Source organism: Carassius auratus, chromosome 43, assembly GCF_003368295.1.
Source record: "Carassius auratus strain Wakin chromosome 43, ASM336829v1, whole genome shotgun sequence".
Taxonomy (NCBI): Eukaryota; Metazoa; Chordata; class Actinopteri; order Cypriniformes; family Cyprinidae; genus Carassius; species Carassius auratus.
The window spans coordinates 8,794,175-8,808,946 of record NC_039285.1 but is presented as its reverse complement, the minus strand read 5'-3'; the positions used below and the strand labels follow the sequence as shown (position 1 = coordinate 8,808,946).

General features: G+C 37.3%; 1 protein-coding gene across 3 annotated transcripts; it reads left to right on the top strand.

The window, feature by feature from the left end:
* Window positions 1-806: 806 nt before the first annotated feature.
* Window positions 807-11,125, top strand: LOC113061619 (ras and EF-hand domain-containing protein-like). Of its 3 annotated transcripts, XM_026230899.1 has the most exons (18): window positions 807-1,340; window positions 1,900-2,052; window positions 3,477-3,567; window positions 4,186-4,281; window positions 4,383-4,463; window positions 5,547-5,662; window positions 5,812-5,874; window positions 5,950-6,031; window positions 6,193-6,263; window positions 6,361-6,541; window positions 6,619-6,717; window positions 6,940-7,084; window positions 7,182-7,263; window positions 8,370-8,484; window positions 8,561-8,674; window positions 8,745-8,821; window positions 9,750-9,829; window positions 10,555-11,125. In XM_026230899.1, the coding sequence occupies exons 1-17, from the start codon at window positions 1,030-1,032 to the stop codon at window positions 9,778-9,780; spliced, it is 1,908 nt and encodes a 635-aa protein (XP_026086684.1). In that variant the 5' UTR covers window positions 807-1,029; the 3' UTR covers window positions 9,781-9,829; window positions 10,555-11,125. The 3 variants fall into 3 exon arrangements, with proteins under 3 accessions (XP_026086684.1, XP_026086683.1, XP_026086682.1); XM_026230898.1 differs by lacking the exons at window positions 9,750-9,829; window positions 10,555-11,125 and adding an exon at window positions 8,902-9,293 and having other exon boundaries at window positions 4,386-4,463; XM_026230897.1 differs by lacking the exons at window positions 9,750-9,829; window positions 10,555-11,125 and adding an exon at window positions 8,902-9,292.
* Window positions 11,126-14,772: the final 3,647 nt, after the last annotated feature.

The window sequence follows — 14,772 nt, the reverse complement described above, 5'->3', positions numbered from 1 at the left end:
CTATCTGACGCAGGTTAAAGTTAGCATGACTAAATCTTGTAAACGCTTGAGTAAGTCCAAGACTTAGGTCTAGGTGTGGTGTGTACTGTTTGCACAGTGACAGAATCAAAGAGAGATGAGGAAAAGGATGTCTTTGGGATATTTGTTTACTATTTTAGTTTGCTTTCAGATATTTGTAAAGTAATTTCTTTACTTGTATTATGGCAATCTGTGTGCAGTAAGTTTGCATTGTATGGAAGACGAGTTTACAGCTTAGCTACAATATGTGGCGTGAAGTCGTGAACATTACCAAACAAAGGCAGGCTATAATGTCCCTCATCAGACAAAGACCAGTCCGCGCCGGGAAAGGAAATAAAAGTGCCCGCGCGACGACGCATTGTACGATTTGTTATGTCTTAGTTAAGATCTAAAGATCTAATATCTTTTAAAAAAATTTATTGTAATCGTTACTTCATTCATATTCTATTCGAAAAATTCCTCGAGGCGCAGTGAAATCCAGTAGACTACATAAGCAATAAAGACTAACATTATAAGTAGGCTACATTATTATCTTTTCCTTGCTTTTTTATTTATTCTTCCCCTCCTTATCCATTATTATACTACACAACTGTATTCATTTTTGATTAATAGAAAACCCGAATAAAATGACATCACAAATGTGGTTTAGTCCTCCCAGTCTGCCGAGTGTTTATGCTTTTGGGAAACTCTTTCCAGCACGCCTACCTCTATCACTATCCAATGACACACTTGGAGATAATGAGCGATCATCCAATCATGCCTTTATCTAACCTTTCTGCTTTTTTTTTTTTTTTTTTTTCATAGTGAAATTTCTGCGCACCTGTTGGCGATGTAGCTACATGTTAGATCACGAATCTTGAGCTATCGTTCTTCTTAACACTTTCATCTTCTCCTTTCATTTTTTTAATCACTTTTCACGTTTTCATCACTTTTTAACACTTTTGCGGAGCGTTATCGTTGTACACAGGTGTATTTTGGGGAACCGTTTGTTTGTCCTCGTTTAGTGAAAATATGAACCATTCTGATCTTCGGAGACTTTTTGCAGTATATGATGGGAATAAATTAGGAAGAGTCAAATACGAGGACTTCACCAGTGTTTGCCAAGAGCTTAATGTGCCTGCGGACGAGATCAGGACTTTATTCAACAAGTTTGATCTGGACGGGGACGGATATATTAATTTCAGCGACTTTTCATCAAGTTTTCAGGAAGTTTCCGAAGCCCTCAATTTGACTTCGTTGGGAAACAGTTTGCAAATTCATAGAAGCGGTTGGGAAGAGTTTGAAAACAAATTAGATGGAGATGTGGCCTTTTATTTGGGAAGGTATGTTTAAATTTTAGTTCAAATTCACATTTACTGACAAAAGAGAAGCCAGTGTACATGGGTTGATAATAATATTAATAAGGATTTCCGAGATGATAGTCTAGTTTTAATATGGGCTACTTTATAATATATTATTAGGCTACGTTTTAAATCATTTTCATGAAGTTATCAAAGATTTTCAAGGTAAATTTACATTTATTTTTGTTATTAATATCAAATTTTCTTAGGGTTACTGAATTTGGCTTAAACTTGCCTTAGGCTAAATAAAATTGACGAATCAAGCTCCTTTATTTTAACGTTTTTGTACTTAACCATGTTTTTGGGCCTTTTAAAAAAATGTTTGTGTGTGTATGAAATAATATGCCAACCTTTTTCCTCAAATTCAGACAAATTTAGTATTTACCCACTTAAACATTTTTTTAACCTTAAAAACAAGAAAATCTAAATGTTTGTCTGTATTTTGTCAAAATCATGTCAAATATCTGCCTAACTGATTTTTTTTTTTTTTTTTTATCCAGCCACATATATACTTGGATTGTTTTTGTGTATGTGTCTGCAGGCAGCGGGATGAATTGAAGGAGTTGTATGAACAGATCCACTCCACATCAGGTGAGCTTGTACTGCAGCAATATGAGGATCTCATCAAGGCTCTTGTGGCTGAGAGCAAAGAGCACAGGATGGAGAGTGAACAACTTGAGACTAGTCTACGAAGGTGAGAGGAGTATTTCCAGGATTCAGCTGGGATGCTTTGGTGAATCACTATTTACAACAACTGGTATGGCTTTTTCAGATTTTCTTGACCAGCTGAGATGTTTTGAAGGACAAAAACTGCACCTTGATATAATGTCATGCACTTTTATATCTATGAAAGAACGAAGTCAAAGAATTAAGGCAGTTTTAATGGCAAAATTCGAATATTTTTTTGTTTTGTTTTGTTTTTTTTAAAGGTGCTGTATGTAGGATTGACACAGAGTGGTTGAACCAGGTATTGCAGTCCAAAATCAAATTATTGGAGAGGGATTTATTTCTTCCACCCAGCCCCTCCTCCTCAGACATGCAAATGCAGGTTACCATAATGAAGACACCATTGAAGACCCCAAAAGGAACGAGTGCACTTGACCATGAATGAAGTGCACTGTGTTTTCCATAAACTAGCAACCTGTCTGTGCCGAAATACAATTGGGTAAATTGGCAATATGCGGGTTTCACAAACCAAAACAGAGACTGACATTCTTGCCCTGAATGCACATTTTCAAAGGAGAATGACTGACTGTAGCACTGTTTTTCAGATAAAGTATGTTAACCTGGCATGTTTCTTAAATCTCGGCAAATATATTATGGTATTTTTATACTTTAGTAAAGGTCAAATACTTGCATACAGCACCTTTAACCATTTTAATTATCAGATTATTTATTTTAAAGTTGTTGTTTTTCAGCTTCCTTGGATGTTTTCAGGGTTTCTGGTGCGATTGAGACTTATTACAGTATTGAATACAGTATTGCAGTGTGCACAAAAAGATTCAATTTCAGATGAATTAACCCTAATTAATATAATTGTGAATTTCCTGTTTAGTACATTTGTATGGTGGATGGAAGAAATGGCCTGCTTTTTCTGTCAGGGAGTTGTTTTCTTTTTCTGTTAAGTGTTTAATGGATTCAGGTATAAAGCTTTCATTGTTGAAATGAAAAGTTCTGCCATTTCTCAGGAAGGAAGACATTTAAAAATTAGGCTAAAGTTAAAAAACTTTATGTGGTTCTGTAAGTATGGATACAGTTTGAGTGCTCCGTTTTCCCAGTGAGACACATTCCAGGCCTTTTACTGTGAGCTTGGAGCGGTTTGTTTCACCTCAGGTCCACCTTCCAAAGTCCTACCTTTGTTCGTTCCTCCCTTCCCTTTCGTCAGAGGTTTCCTCAACTGCACGATAAGACTGTGTAGCTTAAAGTAGTATTTTATCCCTCCAGTAGTTGCTCCTCGGGGAACATTTCTTTTAAGAGCTGGATGTAGGTGCACCTGGATGAATTAAAGGGTGTCCTAAGACCAAGGCTGGTTGTTTCAAACTGCTTTCTGGGTAAAACGACATTAAAGGTGCTGTTTGGTTCTGAAAGGCTATGCCTTTTGCTTTTTGATGTCGACAGGACAGAGGAACTGGCCAGCAGTCAGTTAGCAGAGATGGAGGAGGACTTGCAGCAGCAACTGGCCCACACAGAAGAAAGGGTCCGGGAAGAGGTGAGAAGGCAGACAAGTTTGTGTAGTGATTAGAATTGTGAATTGGCACATCTGTGTACATTTATTGAATATTAAAAGTTAAGATTAATGCAAAGGTAGGCAGGACTTTTCTGCATCTCTTGATAATATACGTTTAAGTATTACAGATCCATGTGTATTTAACGTTATAGTTATTTTAATAATATGTAGCCCATGTGTACTTCATCATTTTTCTATTATCATTTTTTTTTTTCATTTACTTTTTTATAGTTCAACTTCAGCTTTTTCAATGACCAAATTGTTTTAGTATTTATTCTATTTTAGTAGATAAGCATAACACCGATACCAAGACAGCTTAACATGCTTAAACATGTTTACATTTGTGCATGTATCCATGCACATTTTCAGTGTGTGCCATTATGCATGTAATTCTGTCTTGGTAAATGAAAATATGGATTTCAGGTGCTGCTTTTTACTCCGTGGTTCACCTTTATTCTTGTAGCCCAGTGAGATGTTTTTTAACCGGAAGGCCAACCTGACTCTGTGTGCACAAAGGCTTTTCTATGAGAGCTAGTAAATGCCTCTTTATTAGGCCTGTGCATATAAGGAAAACACTCTTCTTGGGTTTCATGGATATAGGAGCGAAAGAAATTGGACGAATCCATTGCTATGCTCCAAATCAAGCATGAGAATGAACTGGCAGATCTGCACACAACAATAGAGAGGCTCACAAAGGTGAACAAATGATGTGGGATTCTTATTTTAATGCCTTTTACATGTGGGTTTGTCTCTATTTTTGTTGCTTTCAATGTGTTGCTTACTGTCTCAAATTTTAGCAGTATCAAGAGGAGTTGAAATTAAACCGCCCCAGGGAAGATGACCTCAAATTGAGAGCACAGATTAGAGATCTGATGCAGGTATGAATCTGATATTCCTTTACAGCATGCAGTGACCTTTAAATTATTTGAACAGAAGGGGAATGTCTGAACAAATGGCAGTTTTTTTCTTGAAATTATAGTTTATCCCACAATGAAAATAAATTCACCCCTAAAGGTATACTAGAATTGTACGACTGACTTCTGTGGATGCAAGGTAATTTATTTCGAGAAGTGTCTCTCACTAGGGTCCAATGCTTTGTTCCCCAAATTCTTCAAGATCTCAAGTTTTGTGGAGGTGAACTATCACAAAGACCGACATGGTAACTTCTAATGGGGCATTCAATACTTTTCAGCTAAAAACAGAAAACTGCATGTGTTTTGACCATTCATTAACGTGACCATAGTGTTTTGGGAGGGCTGAAAATGAAAACTTTTGAAAATGGGATAATTTGTGAAAAGTGTTGTGTGTGTGTGTGTGTGTGTGTGTGTGTGTGTGTGTGTGTGTGTGTGTATTATGTATTAAGTCTATAGGTTTGTGTGCAGGCGCATAGTGTTTCTTTGCAAAGAGACATTGCCAGCTACTTAATTCAGAATGAAGGCTGGCACTAAAGATTTGTGTTCCTGCAGTATCTGTCGTGCTAGACACTGATTTGCTGTGTGGGAGGAAGAATACGAATGTGTAGTCTGGAGAAAGATGTGACTTGTGGGATTCATGCAAAAAATTATCTGAAAAAAGTGAAATTAAATTTTAGGATACGTAATGTTATGTTTATTGCACAACTAAAATAAATGGTCTACATGTGCATGGTTGAATATTTTCAGTGGGGAATGGAAAAAAGCAATTTTGCCTTCGTCTGCTGCGAAAAATGCAGAAAGGTGAGCTGAAGCTTAATGTTTGTGTGGGAATTGGCAAAAATAGTCCATGTGTATATAGCCTATAGTGCAACAGGAATGAAAAATCTACATGGATCTCTCTATCTGCAGTCAGGAACAGGAAGAAATAACTTGTTTAGTTGGAGTGGCATTGAAAAATCGATCCCGTGGAGACCTCTAATTGGCACACTTGCAATGCATAGTGAAACATTTGTGATCTTATCAGCTTTCATTTGTGTTCCTCTGCAGGAGAATGAGGAGCTGAGAAGTTCTCTTATGAAAGCCCAGATAAACGTCTCCATTCTCAAGCTTGAGTTGGACAGGTTGAAGAATGCCTTCACTGAACAGAAACTCCAACACAAGAGGTGAGAACACTGATGCTTCAGTTAATTTAAGCGGTTTGTGTAAATGTGAATGCTGCAATTGGTTCTTAAACACCGCCTCCTCCAATGTGACTTGAGAAGTGATTTAAGAAAAAACGCTTAATGTGATTTATTTTTCTTCTCTGAGAAAGCGATGACCTTAAGAAGATGGTGATGGAGTACCAGTCTTATTCCAACCAAATAGAATCCCTCCAGTAAGTTAATTCAGTCATTCACTGTAAGAGTCAAATTAATCACAGTATTCTAATGATGACTTGTCTTCACATCAGGGAAATTAATAAAACGTTATATGTCAGCAATGATGGGTTATGCTCTGCACTGAGCCAGGATAATGCCTCTATGAAAAGACTGGTAGCTATTTCAGTTTTTTTTTTTTTTTATTAACTTGGAACTGCGTTCATTGCAGCAATGATCAAACATTTGAATTTCCATTGTACAGAAATACACCATTGTTTCTGGAATTAATTTGAATGTATGCCGTAATCCTCATTAAAATGTCTGCTCTTCTGTAGCTTTCACCAAAAAATGAAGTTCCTTCCAGGATGATTAAACCACTTCGACAGAGTACAATGAATCAGAGCGGGTAATTATACCATTTGTTTACTTGGTATTTGTTGCAGTTGTACCTTGACAGAAAAATATACAGCGTAAAATCAAGATTATTATTATATTATTTTAAGTTTTACTGAAGAGGACACTATGGCCCTGGTGAAGTTCTGGGCTGATAAGTATTTGGATAGTGGCGTGTCCATTCAGACAGACACTGAGCCGATGTCGGGCAGCAATTATGACAGTGACGACAGCCATAATTCAGTGGAAACCATGCATCATACTAGTTACTCTATTCCATCTGATTTGAAGGTAAGGCTTTAGTTTTCACATTTACAGGTGTATATCTGTATATTTCATTGCTGGGTTAAATAACTAATGTCTTGTAGGTGTCCGAGGAGAAGTCTGAAGCTTTGGGAACTGTAGCTCGTAGCACAGCTGGCTCAATATCCTCATTTCGGCGGCGGTTGTCTGCTTTTCCTGTCAAGGTAGTTGTTGGAACTCTTGTTTACACACTAGATATTCTAGAAACCATGAATGCCAAAGTAGCTTCTGAGAAAAGTGAAAAGCTTCAAGCAGTAGCTTGCCTTAGTTTTTCACAGGCAGACATTTAAAATGAACCTTTAACTAGTTTTTGCAAGCACCGAAATATTTTCCTTAAGTTTGAAAACCACTTTGATGGACTGCCTCTTGACAATTGTTCTCTAAAGCAAATTGAAGAAGACTTGCATGACACTGAAGATCTTGCTCCAGCGTACCGTCTGGTGTTGGCTGGGGATGCGGGGTCAGGAAAATCCAGCTTTTTGCTACGATTGAGTCTCAATGAATTTAGAGGAGATATACAAAGCACTCTTGGTGAGAAAATACAATAGTGTCAATTTTGAATGTGCTTTGTTGCCATATTAAAATAGTAAGATTGAGAATCCAAATAGCTCAATGTTCATTCTTACAGGTGTTGATTTTCAAATCAAGAAGATGCTTGTAGATGGAGAGAAAACAAACCTTCAGATCTGGGACACTGCTGGACAGGAAAGGTACAGTTATGTTTCACTTAGGAACCAAGTGTAGACCAGCTTTGCTTGATATTAATCTTCATTAGTGGGATCATGCTTTGCTTTTATAGAAAATCATCTTTTTTGTTGTATTCATTGACTTGTGTGTATGAGCAAGGATACATTCAATTGATATTGATATTTGTAGTGTTACAGAATTTTCAAATAAAAACTGTCCTTTTGAACTTCATATTCGGCACAACTGATTTTAAAAGTTTCTTGCACACCAATTAGGCATATTAGAATGATTTCTGAAAGATCGTGTGACAATGAAAACTGGAGGAATGACTGCTGAAATTTTTTAACAATGCGCAGCCTAGGTGAGCATAAACTTAAACAGGAAAGGTGTTTACAGTAAATGCTCTAATGGAATATGAGCAGGCATGCAGGTCTTTGTTTTAAACATTTAAGTTCACATTAAGTTCACACACAAAAAAAAAAGATGGCACATGGCCAAACCCCCTCATGAAAGAAGAAAACAGTCGTGTTTACAACTGTGAGCGCTTGATCAGGATCAACTAAAAGCTGGATTCTCAAAAGTATGTAAAATATATTTAAAGTTTGCGGCACAGAATCCTTAAAATATGTCCCAGAGCTTTACACGACGGTATGTTAGTGTGGCAATATTTCCACGCCCCAAAAATTGCTGCTGAACGAAACGAACTGTAATTGGTTGTTTGACATGTCAGTCAAGCTGCCTCATGGGTGGGCCTCGGCCAAAGAAAGCTGCCATGAATACCAGACCTTCAGTCTGGCTTCACGAGACCACTTGATATGTAACATTATTAATGAATCTGAGGTGTGTGTGCGTGTATAGATGTAGATATAGAGAGATATACATATAGATAGATAGATATACTGTAGATTGAAAGTCTCTTAGCCTCCCCAAGGCTGTTTATTTGATCAAAAATGCAGTAAAAATCGCAATACTGTGAAGTATTACAATTTAAAATGACTTCTATTTTAAGGAATTTCCTGTGACGGCAAAGCTGAATTTTTCGATGGCCATTTTTTTTTTTGCATTAGTGTGTTGACATTAACATAAAGGTAACCATTAACATGGGTACAAACTAGTTAGTTTTCCACAGGTTCCGCAGCATTGCCAGGTCATATTTTCGCAAAGCACATGGAGTGCTACTGTTGTACGATGTCACATCTGAGAGCAGTTTCCTGAATGTTCGTGAATGGGTGGAACAGATTTGGGTACAGTGACACATTTCGGTGAGTTTATTTTCTTTGTATCATTTGTAGACTGAATCCTTTAAACTTTGCCTCACAGGAGTCAACAAATGAAGACATCCCAATGTGCATAATAGGGAACAAGGTAGATTTGAGGGAAGAGAGGCCAGAGGGAAGTTGTGTGAGCGCGTTCCACGGGGAAAAGCTTGCTATGGTGAGTCGTAGATTTGTATGAGAGTAGTGTAATATCCATCATGTCAGTCCTAATTTGCTGTATATTATAGGCTTATAATGCCCTGTTCTGTGAAGCAAGTGCTAAAGAGGGGACAAATGTCATTGAGGCCGTTTTACATTTAGCAAGGTAAGATCACACCAGTTTTTGCTTATTCAAACACACACATGAAGTGGTTTCAGGCTTTAAATGTCTTCAAATAACCACAGAAAAGTCAAGAAAACTGCAAAACTGGGGAGGAGGTCAGGGTCACAGGTTAAGCTGAGTTGTCTTAAACGGAAGACGAAGCCGAGCAACTGCTGTGGAGTCTAAACATGCAGAGATCTGGTGTATTTATTTATTTTAAATGCTTTTTAAAAAGAAGAAAATTATGCTTTTGGTAGAAAATATTTTTGTTTTTTTTAGGTAGTCACTTAAGCAGAGTTTTTTTTTTTTTTTTTTTTTTTTTTTTACATTTCTGGATGTTTCATGTGTCCTTGGTGTTTTTAGGCTCACTGATCAAATGTACACTTTTTCAATTATCAAATTCACTTCAGTGTTAATTTAAATAATTACTTTTTCATAATTTACTATTATTGAAGGATGTTCCTGTAAATGTTTCTCATGATGTTAAATAAAAGTTTTAGATCTGATTTAAAGTGTAAATCAAAGGTCTGCAAGTCATTTATCTGTTGTAATCTGCAGGGGAAAAGAGGTTTTCTAGCATTAGCATTCATGTTATTGAAAAAAAAAAAATTTAACTGAGCTACTGTATTCAATTAAATAAAAGGTGAATGAGATTTAAAAATACAAGCGTACGTAATAGCATGGATGGATTTTGTGGGTTTGGTATTCTTGATTTTTACACTGTAAATGCTGATCAAGAAAAAGAAGACCTGTACACATGCATTAGTTCTGGCCCTCGAATCTGATCGCATCATATCACATCACATTCAGGGACAGAATCTGTGATCCTCCTTCAACATATCACACCAACTGGTTAGGGCAACAATAGATTTATCAGCTGCCATATTAGATCCTCTGTACAGTTGAGTCACAGTTCAGTGTGTGTGTACAGGAGTGTGAGAGAGTGGAGGAGGACAGAGTAATGCTCATACCCAGGAAACCGAACCCTGGAGTGCCAGAGTAATTGTTTGGGTTAGTATTCAAATTCAGATGTACATTTCCGTGAGTAGATGTAATACCCAATTTAAATCAAATTGGACCTCATTTATTTAATGCTTTTTCCTGGCTTTCCTTATTGTGAATGATTCATAAGTGCATGTTATTTTAAAGAATAATAATAATGTATTTTTATACTCTTATCCAGTGTAATAATATATCAGTTTGCATAGTAAAACAGGATAGTTTTAGTCAATAGCTGTGTAAAAATTGTTTTAGAAAAATGCCATGTAATCAAACAATTCCTGGTGTGTATAAAATTCATGATTAAAAAATAATGTTTTACTCAAATGAGGGATGAGAACCAAAAATAGTTACTTTTTAGGATGTAGTAAATATGGGCATGTTTTTTATTGTATTTATATTAAAAAAGAAATCTATATTTTTGTCAACAAATACAATATAAACCATTTGATTTCTTGTTACCTTTTTTATTACATTTCTGCACGTTTCGGAGGCAATTTTTCATAACTAATATTTTACCATAATGATGTGATGGCTGTTCCCTTAGATTCCAGCCTAATTTCATCACTGCACATGTCATACAGCAGAAGGCAAAACAAAACTCAAACATATTAATACTCGTGTTTTTATTGCAAATATTTGAAACCCATTTGCTTTGCGGTGTGCCACCTATAGAACCACCCATATAGCTGCTCTTTAAACACTTCATTGCATTTTTTTTTTTCTCCCCTTGTAAGACTTAATTTACAAGTGGGTTGAGAGAGTTAGTTCCGTGTGGACAGGACCACAGATGTGACCAAACTGCCCAAGGCCACCACCAGACCCCCAAGCAGAAACTCCCAAGAAATTCCCTGAAACCAGATCAGACAATGGCAGCACTTGGACGCCAGCTCTGGAACCTTCAAAAGGACTTTCCCACCAATTTTATTCTCTTCACTAGGTGATAATGAGTCACTTACAAACAGCTTCTTTTCGGGGGGAGGTGTCAGAAATGGTGCTATGTTTTTGCCGAACACTTGAGCTGGTTTAGCTGGCCAATTCTGGGTCTCATTTTCTCCCACCTGTCTCTTTACTAACTTGGACAGTTCGGCATGAACAGCCTATAAAATATAATATGAATAAAACCTTTAGCATTCAAACTCCTAATACAAAGTGTAAAACAACTTTTTTTTTTTATGTTTGAACTTTGTAGCCTACAGTTCTGGGGGGGGGTTCTGCACTTGCTAACACTGACCAACAGATGGTGCCATTTCACTGTTTGCAAGTTGAACCATGGTTTCGCTGGCTGACTATCCTGTGTGTGTGTGTGTGTGTGTAGATGTATGGATGTGTATATATATAATGTGTTTCTGTGTGTGTGTGTGTGTGTAATAAAGAGTTTGATTATTAATTTCTAAAACAGGATAAAGTGGTTTTGCTTTTGTTTTCTTTTAACCTTTTTATTTGACATTGCTGCACCTGTTAAGTTTTTGGTTATTGTGTACTTGGAGATTGTACTGTACATTCAGTTGGCCTCATTGTTATAAGTGTTTGGGAATATTGTATGTGTCTGAATCACTAGGAGCATTTTATATTCATTACTACTTTAACACCATGCAGATTTTGAATGTGAAGTCTTCATGTTTTCCTTCAGAATATACACACATAAGTATAAAGCAGCACATGTATTACCACTTTCCATCCCATGCCATCTCTGACTCTGTGAACCGAATTCGAATTTTGCAATGAGTTCCCTCCTGAGGGAATGTTTGCTTTTTGTCCTGCCATCCAGACGGGGTGTCATTATGGCTACAGCAGATATTTTAGTTTTGTCTAGACAAGGCTCAGTCTTCACCATGAGCACTTTGGGTCAAAGCAGTTTGAGTGGACCTGAGGTCAATCACAAAATCACTCATCAGCAGGCTCCGATACAATCTGTGGAATGTCTTTGCTTCATTTTTTTTCTTATTATCCCAAATTTGACATCTATTTGTGTGTGTGTGTGTGTATGTATTGTAATATTTGGAAGATATATATTCTACACTAATATATGATAGTGAAGTGCATATTGCATTTTGGCTTTCATGGAGCTGCATGTTGTGCAACCTTATAATAAAAAAAAAATTAGATATGACATTTAGTCAAATTTGTACAGAATGGGTCATAATTCTTCATAATTGTGAATGAAGTTAGTAGTTCTGATTTATTGCTTGTTAAATGTCAAACAGCCACAGTGTATACAGTGCTGATTCACTTTATTACTGGAAGGCTAGAGTGTGTGTCTGTAACTTGGTGTCCGTGTACTGGCTCCAGACAGCTCTAAACTTGGTGGCTGCTCTGAGGATTTGAGGCGTGACGCAACAAGTTTTGGTTCTGTGGATTGTAACACAGCACAAAACTCTCATTTTCTGATATTATAAGACTATATCTGTAGAAACAAATATTGTTTGGATGCACTCTTACTGGCTATCTGAGTGGAATTTCTCAGGGCTGGATTTCACTTTTTTCTTGAGTTTGTGTCGCATATTCAATCAGTCCAGTCAGTGAACTGTGATATGTCCTTGAAATGCAAACACATTAGAAATACATTTAAAATGTCTTAAATAGGCTAAACAGATCCATAATGATAAATGACACTGTTCCAGTTAGGCCAGGTTTTTCACACCGGTCTGTTGATCTGTAAATAGCTGCTAATGGGATTTTCTGTTGCCAGCTCACGTGAAATTTAGATGTGTTCAGGAGATACGGTTACGCCTCTCACCTTAGTGGACGGCTCCAGTTTCAAAGCCTTCTTCAGGGTCTCCATGGCCTCCTCATACTCACCCTTGTCCTAAAAAAAAGCTGCAGATGCATTTGTTTTAATCGCAACCATGAGAAAAAAAGTACAATCCAGATGGAAAGTATACACAACCTATGAACAATCTCAATGCCTAGTTTGTTGAATAATATTCACCCATACCTTCCCTTTCCTGAATAACGCTTTGACATTCTGGGCATCCAGAAACGGCACATCTCGAATGGTGTGCAGAGCCTTGTCAAATTGTCCAAGCTTCAGCTGTGCTGCTGCCAGGTTATTCAGACATTCTACCCGTAGTCCCTCATCTCCTCGTCTTCCTCCTCTGATGCGCACCTTAGATTGTCTGTAAGAGGACACAGTTATACTCACACTGTGGTAATGTAACACCAAAGAAAATGATAAACACAGTTAAAAATGTGTTTGCTTATGGATCAATCCAGTGTAAACGGCATTATGCATTAGTTCTGCCCCTCGGATCTGATTGGTCAAGCAGTGTTCCAACAGCACTGACTTTTCAGTGTTTGTTCTAGAGAAACATTTAGTCTGTGCATTTGTGGGAGGGATTTCACAGTAGAAAAAACTGAGTTCAGTTGCTGTCTTAAAGTTTAATCAAATTGGCTGTACAAGTCTCTGTCTTTAGAGTGTTTCAATGAATGATTCACTTAACCGATTTATTAAAAATACTACTGGTTCATTCATCCGAATATAAACACCAATGTGATGTGGGGGAATGATCTGCTGCAGAAAATTTAAGAGCAAAAGCACAATGAATGAGTTTTTGCATTTAAAATGTGAAGTGCAAGGCATGAAAAAAAAGTGTTTTTAGAAAGTCTGTCATGTTTATATCGGAAAGTAATGGAAAAGCAACGCAATGGGATGCAAAAAGTTGTGTGCGAGTGCTCCCTTAGTCCTGTAGAGCTTCCTAATGTATATATTTCTGTTTATGGGTAAGGGATTGCTGATTGCAAATATGTCCAGCAACATTTTGTTTTGAATATCATCTGGTGCAAGAGTGATTTCGTGTCTGTCTGCTACAAGACCTTTTGTCAAAATAATTTTGTTTATTACTATTTAGCTGCTAATGAGACAAATATATGGATGTAGAAAAATATTGCATAGTAAATGAAGGAGAGTCTAATATGTGACGCTTGAGTGGTCAGTGGAGACTGTGGCGATGTGGAGGTCACTTCTACATACAGTATGTGGTCATTATCAGTGTCTGTTATACAAAGCGGTGCTTTGCACTTTACTGTCTCATTACTGTCAAATGTTCCTCTCAAGATGGGCCAGGCCTTTCAGCAATTACCATGATCAAGGAGGTGGAAATACATGTAGATTTATTACGTTTGATTAGTATAGGGTTTAATAAGAGCGTTACTCGGGGTGGTCACAGCTTGCAGACATGGCTGAGCATTCTGATGACATGATTATTGATTAAATTGATGAGCTGCTAGACCTAGATAGGATTGAGAGCTGGTTTAGGGCTCTCCTCCATCGCCATTGAATGATTTATTAGATATCATGAAGCCAATAGAAAGATGGCAATAAAACACATACACAGCAATGAAGCACCATACATTCACAAGATACGATCTATCTGTCTAATATCTATCTGTCTGTCCATCTATCCGTCCAATAGATATCTATCTCTCTCAAATCTCTCTTGGGTTTAGTTTCTCCCTGATTCCTGGCTGTTTTTATTCTGTACTGTAGCAACTTCAATTAGTGTTAGACAGGATTGGAGATGTTGGCAGTTTGTGGAAACTATTTTTATTCCCTCTCTCTTCTTCTAAAGTATATCTCCTTTCGAGTAAGTCTGTTATTTTTGTGCTGCGGTACTGTGGTTGTTTTTTGTTTGAGAGAAGGAAAGTGAGAGAGAGCGGAAGGGTAGAGCTGCTGTTTTGAACGCTGACTGCCTGCTGTCTGTTGAGAGGCAAAGGGCTCGTATCCATTGTGTGTGTGCTGTCTTCACTTTGCCCAGATCTGAATTCTAGTACTGGCAGAGGGCTCTTTAGAAGACCATCTGCTCCGTCGGACTGAGGTTTGTGTCAAAATAAAGCTGTATTCTTTCAGTGGTCTTTAGGATGGTAAATGAATGGAAATGATGGAAAAACTTTGCCTGTTTTTCTGGTTAAAATCGTTTTTCAGTAAGATTCTCCGAGCATTGTTGTGAAAACAC